Raw genomic sequence first — 16,345 nt, 5'->3', positions numbered from 1 at the left:
TATTAATCGACTGGTGGGCCTTCCAAAACTTTAAATCGATTTTTCTCCGTAAATATGGCTCTAATCGCAAAAAGAGGGGTGTTCAGATGCTCGAAAGTTTCACACTCAAATATCCCAGTATAAAACATTCCAAAAAACTTTATTTATCGGCTGGTGCACCTATCAAAACTTTAAATCGATTTATCTCCGTAAATATGGCTCTAATCGCGAAAAGAGGGGTGTTCAGATGCTCGAAATTTTCATACTCAAATTTCCCAGTGCAAAATATTCCAAAAACCTTTATTTATCGGCTGGTGGGCCTTCCAAAACTTTAAATCGATTTATCTCCGTAAATATGGCTCTAATCGCGAAAAGAGGGGTGTTCAGATGCTCGAAATTTTCATTCTCAAATTTCCCAGTGCAAAATATTCCAAAACCCTGTATTTATCGGCTGATGGGCCTTCCAAAACTTTAAATCGATTAATCTCCGTAAATATGGCTCTAATCGCGAAAAGAGGGGTGTTCAGATGCTCGAAATTTTCGTACCCAGATTTCCCAGTATAAAATATTCCAAAAACCTTTATTTATCGGCTGGTGCGCCTATCAAAACTTTAGATCGATTTATCTCCGTAAATATGGCTCTAATCGCGAAAAGAACTTAAAATCGATTTATCTCCGTAAACATGGCTCTAATCGCGAAAAGAGGGGTGTTCAGATGCTCGAAATTTTCATACTCAAATTTCCCAGTGCAAAATATTCCAAAAACCTTTATTTATCGGCTGGTGGGCCTTCCAAAACTTTGAATCGATTTATCTCCGTAAATATGGCTCTAATCGCGAAAAGAGGGGTGTTCAGATGCTCGAAATTTTCGTACCCAGATTTCCCAGTATAAAATATTCCAAAAACCTTTATTTATCGGCTGGTGCGCCTATCAAAACTTTAGATCGATTTATCTCCGTAAATATGGCTCTAATCGCGAAAAGAACTTAAAATCGATTTATCTCCGTAAACATGGCTCTAATCGCGAAAAGAGGGGTGTTCAGATGCTCGAAATTTTCATACTCAAATTTCCCAGTGCAAAATATTCCAAAAACCTTTATTTATCGGCTGGTGGGCCTTCCAAAACTTTAAATCGATTTATCTCCGTAAATATGGCTCTAATCGCGAAAAGAGGGGTGTTCAGATGCTCAAAATTTTCATTCTCAAATTTCCCAGTGCAAAATATTCCAAAACCCTTTATTTATCGGCTGGTGGGCCTTCCAAAACTTTGAATCGATTTATCTCCGTAAATATGGCTCTAATCGCGAAAAGAGGGGTGTGCAGATGCTCGAAATTTTCATACTCAAATTTCCCAGTGCAAAATATTCCAAAAACCTTTATTTATCGGCTGGTGGGCCTTCCAAAACTTTAAATTGATTTATCTCCGTAAATATGGCTCTAATCGCGAAAAGAGGGGTGTTCAGATGCTCGAAATTTTCGTACCCAGATTTCCCAGTATAAAATATTCCAAAAACCTTTATTTATCGGCTGGTGCGACTATCAAAACTTTAAATCGATTTATCTCCGTAAATATGGCTCTAATCGCGAAAAGAGGGGTGTTCAGATGCTCAAAATTTTCATTCTCAAATTTCCCAGTGCAAAATATTCCAAAACCCTTTATTTATCGGCTGGTGGGCCTTCCAAAACTTTGAATCGATTTATCTCCGTAAATATGGCTCTAATCGCGAAAAGAGGGGTGTGCAGATGCTCGAAATTTTCATACTCAAATTTTCCACTATAAAATATTCGAAAAACCTTTATTTATCAGCTGGTGCAACTATAAAAACTTTAAATCGATTAATCTCCGTAAATATGGCTCTAATCACGAAAAGAGGGGTGTTCAGATGCTCGAAATTTTCATACTCAAATTTCCCAGTATAAAACATTCCAAAAAACTTTATTTATCGGCTGGTGCAACTATCAAAACTTTAGATCGATTTATCTCCGTAAATATGGCTCTAATCGCGAAAAGAACTTAAAATCGATTTATCTCCGTAAACATGGCTCTAATCGCGAAAAGAGGGGTGTTCAGATGCTCGAAATTTTCATACTCAAATTTCCCAGTGCAAAATATTCCAAAAACCTTTATTTATCGGCTGGTGGGCCTTCCAAAACTTTAAATCGATTAATCTCCGTAAATATGGCTCTAATCGCGAAAAGAGGGGTGTTCAGATGCTCGAAATTTTCGTACCCAGATTTCCCAGTATAAAATATTCCAAAAACCTTTATTTATCGGCTGGTGCGCCTATCAAAACTTTAGATCGATTTATCTCCGTAAATATGGCTCTAATCGCGAAAAGAACTTAAAATCGATTTATCTCCGTAAACATGGCTCTAATCGCGAAAAGAGGGGTGTTCAGATGCTCGAAATTTTCATACTCAAATTTCCCAGTGCAAAATATTCCAAAAACCTTTATTTATCGGCTGGTGGGCCTTCCAAAACTTTAAATCGATTTATCTCCGTAAATATGGCTCTAATCGCGAAAAGAGGGGTGTTCAGATGCTCAAAATTTTCATTCTCAAATTTCCCAGTGCAAAATATTCCAAAACCCTTTATTTATCGGCTGGTGGGCCTTCCAAAACTTTGAATCGATTTATCTCCGTAAATATGGCTCTAATCGCGAAAAGAGGGGTGTGCAGATGCTCGAAATTTTCATACTCAAATTTCCCAGTGCAAAATATTCCAAAAACCTTTATTTATCGGCTGGTGGGCCTTCCAAAACTTTAAATTGATTTATCTCCGTAAATATGGCTCTAATCGCGAAAAGAGGGGTGTTCAGATGCTCGAAATTTTCGTACCCAGATTTCCCAGTATAAAATATTCCAAAAACCTTTATTTATCGGCTGGTGCGACTATCAAAACTTTAAATCGATTTATCTCCGTAAATATGGCTCTAATCGCGAAAAGAGGGGTGTTCAGATGCTCAAAATTTTCATTCTCAAATTTCCCAGTGCAAAATATTCCAAAACCCTTTATTTATCGGCTGGTGGGCCTTCCAAAACTTTGAATCGATTTATCTCCGTAAATATGGCTCTAATCGCGAAAAGAGGGGTGTTCAGATGCTCGAAATTTTCATTCTCAAATTTCACAGTATGAAATATTCCAAAAAACTTTATTTATCGGCTGGTGGGCCTTCCAAAACTTTAAATCGATTAATCTCCGTAAATATGGCTCTAATCGCGAAAAGAGGGGTGTGCAGATGCTCGAAATTTTCATACTCAAATTTTCCACTATAAAATATTCGAAAAACCTTTATTTATCAGCTGGTGCAACTATCAAAACTTTAAATCGATTTATCTCCGTAAATATGGCTCTAATCGCGAAAAGAGGGGTGTTCAGATGCTCGAAATTTTCATTCTCAAATTTCCCAGTGCAAAATATTCCAAAACCCTGTATTTATCGGCTGATGGGCCTTCCAAAACTTTAAATCGATTTATCTCCGTAAATATGGCTCTAATCGCGAAAAGAGGGGTGTTCAGATGCTCGAAATTTTCATTCTCAAATTTCACAGTATGAAATATTCCAAAAAACTTTATTTATCGGCTGGTGGGCCTTCCAAAACTTTAAATCGATTAATCTCCGTAAATATGGCTCTAATCGCGAAAAGAGGGGTGTTCAGATGCTCGAAATTTTCATGCTCAAATTTCCCAGTGCAATTTTCAACAGTGCAATTTGAAAAATGATGAGGTCTTAAATTTACCAGATCGATTGAAATATTTCTGATCGATTGGTGATAAAATTTTTGAAATTGGTCCAGGGGCAGCTGAGTTATTAACTTTCAAAATCTTTCATAATTCTGTTACATGTTCCATTTCCAGTTTTCACAAAGTGTACCCCCATATAGAAAGCACAGACGTAGTCCTACGTCAAAAAATCATTGCTCGAAACAAATGCCCAAGCCTACAAATGCCTTATAGCGGTGCCGGTGGTGTAGTGGTAAGTGTGATTACCGCTCACCGCATCAGGCCTGGGTTCAATCGCAGCCGGCGCCGCCGGAATACAAACTGGCAAATTTTTTGCAAAAGTGTGAATGATTGCCCATAACACACAATTATGTAAAGTTTTGTGCAAATCGGAGAAGGTCGAGTTTCTTCGATTTGGCATTTATCGTGAAACTGCTCAAGTCCGACGGAGATAGATCTCAGAAGCAACCTCACTACTTTCACAAGAAAAAAAAATGGCCACCAACTTCGCTGTCAGCTGCACAAGACACACGCAAGAAAGAAAAGACGAACGAAAAGAAACTTCTTCGAATAGCAGAAGGCAAAAAACGAGCTTCTTGTGCATGTTAAATTTATAGCTCATGTGCATATGTTTTATTCTAATATCAAGCGCATTATATATTTAATGTTTGAATTGTATGCTCCTCAAATAAACTCTTCAGCCAGGCATTGAGAGAGGGAATCAAAAGCAGTAAGGAGAGGTTTATGTACATTCAAGCAAGATATAGACTAGAAGCGTGCTTGTACCGCAAAGTTAAAGCCTTCTGAACCCAAATGCTTTAAACGAACAAATTCTTCAACGTCAGTCACCTAGCCATGGGTCGTGACGATTGCAAATTACGAATTTATACTCCATCACCACCGACCGACCGTTAAGCATAACGCTCCTCCAGCTAATAGCCTTTTTTCGAGGACCTCGAAACTGACAACGTGACGATAATGATGGCGCCCGTCGTCCTGCCACTCCTTCCCCCACCCCTCCTCCCTCTCTCCCCAACTCGGTAAGGCAAGGGGTTGAATTTATTGACTTGCTAATATGCGCATGTCCTTAATGTGTACTGACGACGACTGGCTGCTGATGCTACGAAACTCTCTTGTCTACTTGTAGTTGTTAAAGCAAACTCGTTTAGGCAACGATCCGCGTGTGCCGCGTTCATACGAACACTCGGAATGCTCGGTAGAAAAGGGGGAGCCACCGAAGAAAAAAAGGAATATCCTATTTTCATCGAGTGCATTCTCCTTCCCGCACCGTCTAGGGGAGCATATTTTCGGCAGGAGATCCATCGTTCTAATCTACGAGCTCAGAACCGACGAGAGCTGATGGATTCATTGGCACCTTGCTTCTTTCTCCGGTCTCCGGTCTGTTTGAAATTTTATTGCTCCCGTACATATTGACGTATGCACTTAATTAAATGGATTTGTACCGTTCCATGCTGCTCAGCTGCATTGCAGAAGTGAACGAAGACGTACCAGAGAATGGAATGTTACGAATTAGTCTCCCCCTCCCCTCGCTCAGGACCAAGCGAGAAAGTTGAAGCTCAATTTTAAATCAGCAAAAATATCAATTTTCGTTTCCACATTTATCGGATACGAAATTCCATACGAAGTTCGTGACCTGCAGCAAAGTCCTGGGATTAGATTCTGTGCTGAAACACAGTCACACGTATGTGTGACTTGCCCTTCTTTGGGACCAACCAACCTTGAGCCGTACTTTTAGAGTGTGAAAATTACTCTAACTCCCCTTACCACTATGATAGTACTGACTAAACCCACCCGGACTAAATCAAGAGCACACTGGAAAAGTGATTTTTCTTTGCTCGGGGGGTTTAGTTCCGCCCTAATCCCGGTAAAATTGATAAGAATTGATCTCACATGCCGGTCGGTTGCCGACGTCGTCGTCGTCGTTGTCGCGTCGGCCCGACATTCAACGGCATCAAAGCGTCCATCGCTGCTCGTCCTGGGTCGCACAAATGTCCAATGTTTATTCAATCCTCCAATACCTACCCAACGTCGCAGTGCTTCGTTATCAGCTTCGCAGTCAACTTCGGGGAAAACTAACCTAGGTTAGAAAATAGATACACATTGATATGGAAAAAAATAGACAATCATAGACGACATCGAATCCGATTGTTTACAAAACAATCTAGAATCTAGGAAGTGCACTTCCTATCTACAAACCGTTATCAGTGGCGCGATCGTTTATGTGCGGAGCGCAGAGTGCATGCTTTATTGATCGGATTCCGTCTAGGTGCTATCAGAGCGTTTCGATGGTGGAGGAAGGGGGGCTTATCAAAATTGAAGGGCTTCCAATGCTACGTCCTCAAAGAAATGAAAACGATTCATCACGGAGTAGTTGACAAATGGGGTTGTCGTTTTCTGTTGGAAACCATTTTACACTTTATCGATGCCTGTTTAACACTGAAATTAGAAATTGTAAAACAATCTTCACGTGGAATAGATATGCCCCGTGACGCGTAGTGAAAGCTATTGTGTGATATTCAGATTTTTGAGCTTTGATCCTATGTTTGATCCGATTGTATGTTTTAATTAGAAACTTGTTTCTAAGCGTTTAAATATCCGTGAAACGATAAAATAGGCTTGACAATTTTTATAATGGATGATTAGACTTGAACGCCATTAGGCCGAACGTGATAAGACCAAGGTCACTAGGTCAAATGAGTAATTTCACCGCAATTGAAACTTTTGGCAAACTGCATAAATATTTTTCAAGTTTGTGCCAGCCAATTAAATTTTCCCGGTTGAGCGATATACATTTAAATTAAGCATACAACCAGGGTTGCTTCCACTCACTTGCTATAAAAAAATACTATTCGGAATTATGCAATCATTAGATGCAATAATGCTATATTGTACTTGTAAGTAACAAGAAGAGGTAGTAAATTATGTGTTTGACTCATAAAACCTGTCAATTTCGCTTTGAGAGCGTCACAATTAACGATCTTATGATTCGTGAGCGTTCACTCAGAGTGAGCGCTCACGAGTCGTAAAATCGCTGATTGTGACGCACTGAACGCAATTTTGGGATTGAACCGACGAAAGCAAGCTGCAATTATCGCTGGAATGGGTGGCTCTACTGTCAACAGTACCTACTGCACCGTAGCAGATTTCAGTTCTGTTAATTCCACCTACTCTAACACACTGACGTTCAGCATCCTCTCCAAGATCACCAACGATCTGCCTTCTCGGGCAATCGACATTTCGCAATGGAACCTCCCTCCTGAGTTAGTCTTTGCTTCGCCGCAAAGGATCGATATGGTTATCGGTGCTCAACTGTTCTTCAGCCTTCTGCAGGAAGAACAGATCCCAGTAAATGCTGGTCCTTCTGAACACCAGCCTGTTCTTCAACGTACCGTGCTCGGATGGGTAGTAAGTGGACCTGTCGCCATCGATACCGCTACCCAAGGATCTGAGCGAGTCGCTTTGTTGTGTACCACCGATGATTTAGACCAACAACTGACTCGATTCTGGGAAGTCGAGAGTTGCCCTTAAAGCCGTGGGCTGTCTAAGGAGGAATTAGCTTGCGAGATGTACTTTTCCGAAGTCACCACCCGCCACGAATCAGGCCGATTCGTTGTACGCCTGCCGAAGAAAGAGCACGTCTTAAGTCAACTTGGTGACTCCGAGATCGGTGCCCTTCGCAGATTTCAATGGATGCAACGTCGACTCAGCAAGAACCCCGATTTGAAAGCCCAGTATGTCGACTTCATGGCAGAGTACATAGAACTTGGCTGTATGGTTCCCGTAGATCCGTTACAAGACAAAACCCATACCCGCTCATTCTATCTTCCCCACCACGCTGTGCTCAAGCCGAGCAGCACTACCACGAAGTGCAGAGTGGTGTTCGATGGGTCCAGCAAGTCTTCTACGGGAATCTCTCTCAATGATTGCCTCATGGTGGAACCGACTGTTCAGGATGCATTATATGCTATTGCCATCAGGTTCTGCATGTACGAAGTGGCTTTAATTGCAGATGTTACCAAGATGTATCGCCAGATGTGGGTACATCCTGACGATAGGCGTCTTCAGCTCGTGTACTGGCAAAGCAGGACTGATTCACACGTCCATCCCTACGAGCTGACCACGGTAACATACGGCACCGCATGTGCGCCGTATCTAACTACTCGGTGTCTACAGCAATTGTCCTACGATCACTCGGCGAGCGAAACCGATGCTGCAGCACGAATCGGCAAGGATTTCTACGTGGACGATTTCCTCAGCGGTGCTGACCCTGTGGAAGAAGCAACTCAGCTGCGTTCTGGAGTGCAGAGCATCCTCGCGTCCGCAGGGTTCGAACTTCGAAAGTGGTCGTCGAATTCGTCCGAAGTGTTGTCACACATCCCGGACAACCTGAAGGATGACAGGCCTATTGTAGCAGTTGATGACATCCAAAGCTCCGTCAGCACACTCGGTCTGCTGTGGTACCCAGAATCGGATACCTTCCGGTTCAAAGTTCCTGAGCGATTCTCTGATAATCCGATCACAAAATGAATCGTCGTCTCCGAGATGTCCAAACTCTTTGATCCATTGGGCATCTTGGGTCCGGTGGTCATCACAGCCAAAAGTGTTTGTCCAACAACTTTGGAAGTTGAAACTAAGCTGGGACGAGGATCTTCCCAATTCACTCTGTACCGTGTGCGAAGACTACAGACTTGGTCTGGCTGCTCTAGGAACATTTTCTCTCGTTTGGTCAAAGCTCCAGGCGCCGGAGACAACGTGCAACTTCATGGGTTTTGCGATGCATCCCAAAATGCTTACGGAGCATGCATCTACTTGAGAAGTGTCGGAAAAAGTGGTCTCCTAACCGCCAAATCCCTAGTAACTCCTATCCAAACCTTATCAATTCCTCGTCTAGAGCTCTGCTCTGCTGTCCTCCTCAGCCAACTGTACCAAACTGTTATGTTAAGCCTCAACATAAATGCTAATGCTTATTTTTGGTCTGACTCTTCAATCACTCTCCACGGGTTGTACAACCCACCGTCCAACTACAACACTTTCGTGGCAAGCCGTGTCGCGGAGGTGCAGCGACTCACTGAAGGAGGCACTTGGAATCACGTCGCCGGTCTGGAGAACCCGGCTGATCTCATCTCGAGGGGTGTCGATCCCTGCGAGCTCGTCAACAACGCACTATGGTGGAAGGGTCCACCGTGGTTAACGTCCGATCCAGTGGAGTGGCCAGGTATGTTTCCAGTCCAAGACGCCTGTGAATTTCCTCCCGAAGTTCTCGAGGTTAAGCTTCGTACGCTTGCAGCCGTCACTCGATCCACCGAAGCTCCCGATCGCACACTGTTCACCCGCTACTCGTCACTAACAAGACTCACCCGCATCGCTGCATATTGCCGCAGATTTGTGCGGTACTGTCGGGCCAAGCTCGCTGGATTCCACCTACAAGCTATTCCGTACCTTACCTCAGCAGAACTCCTTGAAGCACAAGAAGGTACTTCTGGTCGGTGGCCGGTTGAACCACTCTTCATACTCGTTCACGCGCAAGCATCCAATGCTTTTGCCTGCAGCGCATCCGTTCACCTCACTGCTCGTTGATTCGGTGCACAAGCAGCTTCTCCACGCTGGTGCGCGTGCGATGATCGCACACATCTGTGAACAATATTGGCCATTAAACCTCCGTAACCTGGCACGGAGACACGTCAAATCCTGCTTGCGTTGTTACCGCACACGACCACAAGCAGAACACACGTTTCTCAACACGGGCGTTGACTTCTGTGGTCCCGTTTGGCTGAAGGTACCAGTACGTCTAACGAAACCATCTCCACCGATCTGAGCATACGTCGCTATATTCGTCTGTATGGCAACGAAGGCAGTACATCTCGAATTGGTTGGTGATCTCAGCTCCGAAGCATTCATCGCAGCGTTGAAACGGTTCGTTGCCCGCCGAGGCAAACCAATTGCTCTGTTCTGTGACCATGCCACCAACTTCAAGGGCACAGACAGGGAACTACGAGACCTCTGCAAGCAACTCAACGACCAACAACTCCGACTGAAGGTAGCATCGTTCTGCGCTGAATCATCCATTCAGTTCAACTTCATCCCTGCGAACGCTCCGACATTCGGCGGCCTTTGGGAGGCCGCGGTCAAGGCTTTCAAGCACCACTTTCGGCGAGTCGTTGGCTTGGAATCCTTGTCAAGCGATGCAATGCGTACCATCCTTTGCCAGATAGAGAGCTGTCTTAACTCTCGCCCACTTACCGCCCTATCCGAGGACCCAAGTGACATAGAAGTCCTCACACCGGGACACTTTCTGGTCGGATCAGCACTCCAATCAATCCCGGAGCCCGACCCTGCCCAAGTTCCCAACACCCGGTTTCACTTGGGCAGGAGATGCAGCGCAGAACCCAAACGTTTTGGAAACTCTGGTCGACGGACTACCTTCATCAACTGCAGCAGCGTACGAAGCACTACTACCGGCAGCCGAATGTTCTGATTGGCAAGCTGGTACTCCTGAAGGACGACAACCTACCACCGTTCAGGTGGAGCATGGGTCGAATCGAAAACGTCCATCCCGGCGCGGATGGCCTCGTCCGTGTGGTGACCGTCAGACTGGCATCCGACGCAATCTTCGACCGATCGATTGTGAAGATCTGTCTTCTACCAACCGACAGCGAAGATAGTTCCGCCTCCACTTCCGGTGAAGTGCCTGGCAGCCCAGATGGAAACGCAGCAACCGCTGCTATCCCAGAAGAATCCTCATGACTTAGATTAAGAAGTGATCTTGAATTAGAGTATAAGTTAATTTGAATGAAATAGTTATTTCATTGGTGGCCGGTATGTCGCGAACAACGCGAACAGTTAGAACAGTATACAATTCACCAGACGAAAAACCCACACAAAGTATATTGTACCACACACTATCTACTTTAAGCACAGGAACCTACCAAACTACTAAAACTAGGTGGCCAAATCACGAATGATCTGGTGGTTTGATCGCAACTCTGAACCTTTCCACGGGGACGTCTTTCGCTCCTCGAGTGTTTGAAGGTGGTGAATCTCAGAATTAAAAACATGATTGCCACGAGCGTCACAAGTTCCTCCGAGGAGAACGGAGGATCGTCGACAGACTCACCTGAGATAGCATCAGCGTATGATAAACCAGGGGCGGTGGAGCAACCTGGAATTGGCTGGGCCACAGCAGCAGCGAGACGATGCTGAACTGTCCGACTGTTGGGAACCATATGTATACTCGCAGGATTGGCTTGTTGGTTGTTGAGTGGAAGCGGGGCTAGGTTCGGAACATGTCGACGGGGCTGGAGAGCTGGCTACTGGACTTCCGTGAGTACAGGAGGCGAATGGTGATTACGGAGGCGACCGGGCTGATTGTTGATTGTAGCCTTCTGATGGATATTCATGAACTCCACTCGCTTGGAACATCCACGATTTGAGGCTTGGTGGTTTCCCCCGCAGTTGACACACGTTGGCTCGATATCATCATCTTGCTCACATGACGCAGTTGCGTGAGTTCCAGTACAGTTGCCGCAGTTTGTCTTCATATGGAAGTTGTTGGTGCCATGGCCGTAGGAGAGGCAGTTCATATACTGTATGCTGCTAATGCTGAGCTATCGGGGTGTTCAACACAGATGAGGCTGGCAAGTTGAAGGTCTTTTGGAACGAGGGTGACGAGCTTGGCATATTATGGGCTACAGCGGCTCACGACGAACATTGGTTGGGGGCAGCCTTGATAGATAGCGGCTTGCGAGGAGCCTTTCGTTGTATACTGGAGAACACCACCACTCACTACGCGGTGATTGAATAAACACCGTTCGATGAGACCGGATGGAATTAAACTTTGAAATCTGTGTTAGGGAAAGCACTGATCGAAGGCAATCGGTGATAATTTGAATTGTCATAGCAACAGTTGCACATCCGTGCAATTTTCAATAGAAACATTTAGAAAAATGATAGTCTTAATTTTAAAAGATTCGTAGAAATAGGAAAAAATCCTATCGATTGAAGTATTAAGAATTAAAATCGATTTTTGAAATTTCACCCTAATGTTACTTCAAAACACATGTTATGTTAGATTTGAACATATGGGAACTGACATCCGATTGATGACTTTGACAAGTGTCTAAAAATACTCTTTAACAAATTTATGGTAGTGCTGAAGAGGACCGTTTTGTCGTGATGGTTGAGTAATGCTGAGCTATTAGGGTGTTCAGCATAGATGAGGATGGCGAGCTGTATGTTGTTTGGAATGATGGTGATCAATTTTATTAGTCGAACTTTCCTTGGAACTCTCCATAATTTTTAAAGAGTTGCGTTTGAATCATCCTAGAATTCCATCATTATAAATTCCCCTCCAATAATCTGATAATCTCCAACCTTTTTCAAATGCATTCTAGGCATTCTCGGCATTTATATTAGTATGCATTATCTTAATAGATGTATAAGAAATCATTCTATAAATATGTAATTCTCTCAAACTGGATAGAAGATTTCACTTAATTTAGTCTCTATTTTCTTTCTTTTTTTTTTTTGAAAAATGGCCTTAAAATATTCTTGATAATTTCTTTAGTATATCCTTCAGAATTACCTTGACCAGTGCTGAGAATTGTCATTGTCATTGACAGACTTTCGCGCGATATTGACCAAATTGTTCGTCACATAATCACTGACAGACTTGATCCTCGAAAAAACCTTCGTCAAAATCTCATTCATTTTTTCGTCAATGCCAAAGAATCACCTGGTAGCAAAAAGTGTAATTTCGTATATTCTGTGTCACATTATTGTTATCGAAGCAGTTCAGGACGTAGATGCTTGTTCACATTAACGGCTCCATGTAATTGTGTTGCTCAAGTCATTTAATTTCGTTACAAATTTAACTAATAAAAATATGTACATGTTCGTCACTGAACGAATTGTCACTGACAATTGACATGGTTTGCCTTGACTGTGACTCTTAGCTCAAATGAGTGACCAAAGCACAAAGCGTGTCACTATCACCGTGCATTGTCGAGATTTTTCAGCACTGACCTTGACACTCTTCTCAAACTTATCTGATGATTCACTTTAGAACTGCTTTGGATGTAAGGCCAGAGGTATCTTGGAATTCACTTCAATATTTCCTAAGCACTATACAAAATTGACCTTGAAATCGCTAGATTTCTACTAGCAGAATTCCCATTGACTTGCTTAAAATTTAATTAGAATTTATCTCCATACAAACATTCGTCAAACCCAAGTAGCAATTTTGGTTTTATGAGGCCATGATTAATACTTGTAGCATGCTTTTAAACCTCGATAAAACTTGCAATGTTACTTGGAAAAATTCCATTAAAATTATCCTCATGATTCCCTTAAGGATTCTCGTCAGCATACCCATTGTATTCGACTCAGATTTCCTGGCAGAAATTCCTTGAGTTTGTCATCGACGTTCCTTATTAACACTCATGTTAAGAATTTCTAATATATTTTTTAAAGTTTGTTAAGGAGCGTTTATCAATTTTTATTGATCATTTATTAATTTATATAGGGTAAATGCCCCTAATTTGGGCCCATACATAAATTCAGCAATCGACTAAATTTTCAATAGCGACCAAAAATATCCATTAGTACTGTCCCAATGACGCGTTCATCCAGAAAAAAAATGATAAATAGCATATTTTTAGCGATGAGCCCAATCTTAGATCCATAGGTCAACATTAGAGCCATTTCCCCTATGCAAAAGTATGTTAGCCTGCACTGCGGTTTGGAATCCAAACTACATCAACAGTACCGAGAAAATCGAATTTGTTCAAAGTTGCCTTCTTCATTTTGTGCTTCTTAGACTGCCTTTGAGAGATCCGCTTCAGTTTCCCAGGTACGAGAGAGGGGCAGGAGCAAAGCCTTGACCATCGCCGATGTTCTAATGGGAAGAATTGATTGCGAGGCCTATCCTGTGACAAATCGTTCTGAATGTTCAAAAATTCTTAAGAAATGAATAATACATCATTCCTTGTGCATAAGCGCTTCAAATGCAAAACTAAGCCCCGAGAGCTGTCATTCAGTTAGTCAGAAATTAACAAAATTTCCTTATCAGCCAGCAAACAGCTTCGGCATTATTTCACCGGCGTGTCATCATAAATTTTCCAACCATTCACCGTTCAGTAGTAGCCGAAAATGTTTTTACCTACATGTACTGTGCTCGAAGCATCATCATCATCATCATCATCATCACCATCATCACCATCATCACCGCCATCGATATGTTCCAACACACGCTGGCTGACGACGTTGGATGGCATCCGTACAGCGAAGGCCGCTGAGCTGTGAGAGCGCACATGCCTTCACATACATATTCCGGCGTATCATCCATCGGTTGTGCGGCCTCACTAAGAGCCAAAGCGAATCGTGTCCAATGTTAAAGCAGCAGTTCTTCCGGAGCCGAAGCTTTTGGATATTCAAAATACGTCTAAATGGATTCTATTTCAGCCCAGTGTGCCACGCTCCACCCAACCAGAACGTAATTGTACAACCAAGCAAGGACGACGATGGGGAGCTGTTTGTATTAAAATGTGATTTCGTTCCGACGAAACAGTATATTTTATATGTCGCTCCGTCCACTTGGCCCACCCACCCCGAACCTTGAATGCCTTCCAAATGTGCCATTTTATAATAACACACGCTGCCATATACATGATGAATTTGTGCACTCTTCCATTCGAATAACAACAATGACAGAAAAACGGATGGCACAGCAGAGAGCCTTCCCGTGTCTGTTTGCCGGAGAATGGCACCAGCAAGAGCATCATAAATATTCGAGCCATCATCATTCATCGATTTTCGAGCGTTCGTTCGTTGGCGATGATGGTACGAGTCGGAAAAGCGATTTTCCCCAACACCATCCACCGCTTCATCCCTCTTCAATGTTATCTATTTTCGACACAAAGTACCCACCCGGTTTCCCTGCACGGCTGAAAGTCGCATGTTTTCGCTTGATAGCACCATCCGAGTTGGAAGCTGTGTAGTCAACCAAAATGCCAATTAAAATTTATGCATATCTTTTGAATTTGATTGCCATTCGCGAGGATGGAGGTGCCATTTCACGCAAGTTGCTCATCTTCTATAAATAGCATTTAGCTGATTTCCAGCCGAAGCCGTCGTCAGTCAGTGGCAATAGCAAACGGTGAATGAAGACGAAACTGTCAGAAACTCGCTGAGAAGAGAAGTGTCGGGATTTTGTTATTCTAACCACCCCCACGAGGGCTCAGCTCTCATGTCGACGACATCGACGACGACGTGGGATGACGATGATGAAAACATCACGTTCAGCAGCCAACGGAATCAACTTCATTCATGAAAAAACTGCACTTTCTGGGTCCCAGAATCGAATGCACTTTTTTTTTTTTCATCCATTCATCAGCTTTAGCATTCAGAGATTGGAGCAAGCCAGCGGGGAGTAAACGGACAAGCAAGCGGAGGAGGAACGTTGATTGAGTGGATTCTTACGTTCCAAAGTGGTGATAGAAAGCGGTTGGAATAATAAACGACATCGAAAACTGCTGCTCTCTGGCCGGGTGCAGCAGCAAACCAAAGGACTGCGCGAAATGCACCCGACTCCGACGGAGGTATCTTCTTCCGTGAAGAGCTACACTTGAGATGCTCTGAAGACGTGACTATTCGGATGGGTTTCGTTCGACTAATGCAGTCAAAATTACCTGACAGACACGGTGGTGCTCTCAAGTGCGCATCTAGGCCGGAAGTGCTTGGTGTAGAAGCTTTCGAGGTTGTTTTTTGGGAGAGGTCTGTTCAATTGATTTGGTTTTTATATTTGACACAGGATTGTCCAACAGGAATCCTATGTTTATCCGTTATTCGTTAAATCAAAAATCACGAAAAAGATTCATGTTATCTCTAAATTACAATTTTAAATATTTTCTCCAGAATTTCTGGTTTGTAAAACTGCACCAAGCAGGAAATGTAAGATTCTATTTAGGATTTGCATTAAAAGTATGCAGAATTTGCAATGTTTCGCGACATGAACAAATTATGTAATGTGGGGAGAGTAGGCTCTGCCTTTGACCAAGTTTGACGTGCATTTCGTTGCTGTGATTTTTTTCGGAGAAACGATTTCGGCATATTTTTAAAACAGTAGATATAAAACACCAATCTGATAGTGATTTCTAAAGTTATTCAAGTTTTGGCCTGTTTTTCCGTGAGTCTCAACAAACTTCTCCAGTGGACCCCCGACGTTATTTCGTTTGCGACGACGTCACGCAGAAGCGAACCACAAGGGCTGATCCTGGGGACTCTTTTAGTGATATTTCATATTAACTGAACCTGATCTGGATGATCAAAATGTGAAAATTAAAAAAAAATAACAGATACAGGACGACAGGAAATTCTCCCTGAAGAAAAAGAATCACTAGGAATCAGGATGTATTCAAGGAGAGGCAACATGTTAATTCTGTTGAATAGTACCAGGTGGATATCATCCTGATTCTAGCAAGAAAGGTGGACAATGAAAGTACCAGTAGCGCCATGCAATTTCATTATGTTGACATTGCTCTGGTGAGAACTTACCATTTATTTAATTTAAATATTTGTACAGTAGTCGTTTGATTTAGGCACGGTTCGATTTTACCAACACAATCAC

The 16,345-nt window shown here is 43.0% G+C and overlaps 1 protein-coding gene across 1 annotated transcript; it reads left to right on the top strand.

Annotated features, from left to right (window-relative positions):
• The first annotated feature begins 9,562 nt into the window (after positions 1-9,562).
• LOC135698873 (uncharacterized) lies at positions 9,563-10,467 on the top strand. The gene is made up of 2 exons (XM_065219018.1): positions 9,563-9,873; positions 10,029-10,467. Exons 1-2 carry the CDS (start codon positions 9,563-9,565, stop codon positions 10,465-10,467), a joined length of 750 nt encoding a protein of 249 aa, XP_065075090.1.
• The last annotated feature ends 5,878 nt before the right edge of the window (positions 10,468-16,345 follow it).

The sequence above is a fragment of the Ochlerotatus camptorhynchus genome, unplaced genomic scaffold (assembly GCF_037179485.1).
Source record: "Ochlerotatus camptorhynchus isolate MF236.1 unplaced genomic scaffold, CSIRO-AGI_Acam_v1.1 ptg000097l, whole genome shotgun sequence".
In the NCBI taxonomy this organism is placed as follows: domain Eukaryota; kingdom Metazoa; phylum Arthropoda; class Insecta; order Diptera; family Culicidae; genus Ochlerotatus; species Ochlerotatus camptorhynchus.
Note: the sequence above shows the minus strand (reverse complement) of the source record. Positions and strands in the feature narration are given on the sequence as shown.

Excerpts from the sequence above, each read along its gene's own strand:
- LOC135698873 (XM_065219018.1), top strand. The coding sequence starts at position 9,563 with ATGGCAACGAAGGCAGTACATCTCGAATTGGTTGGTGATCTCAGCTCC. Across the intron at positions 9,874-10,028 it reads GCTTTCAAGCACCACTTTCG|CACTCCAATCAATCCCGGAG; the intron begins GCGAGTCGTTGG and ends TGGTCGGATCAG.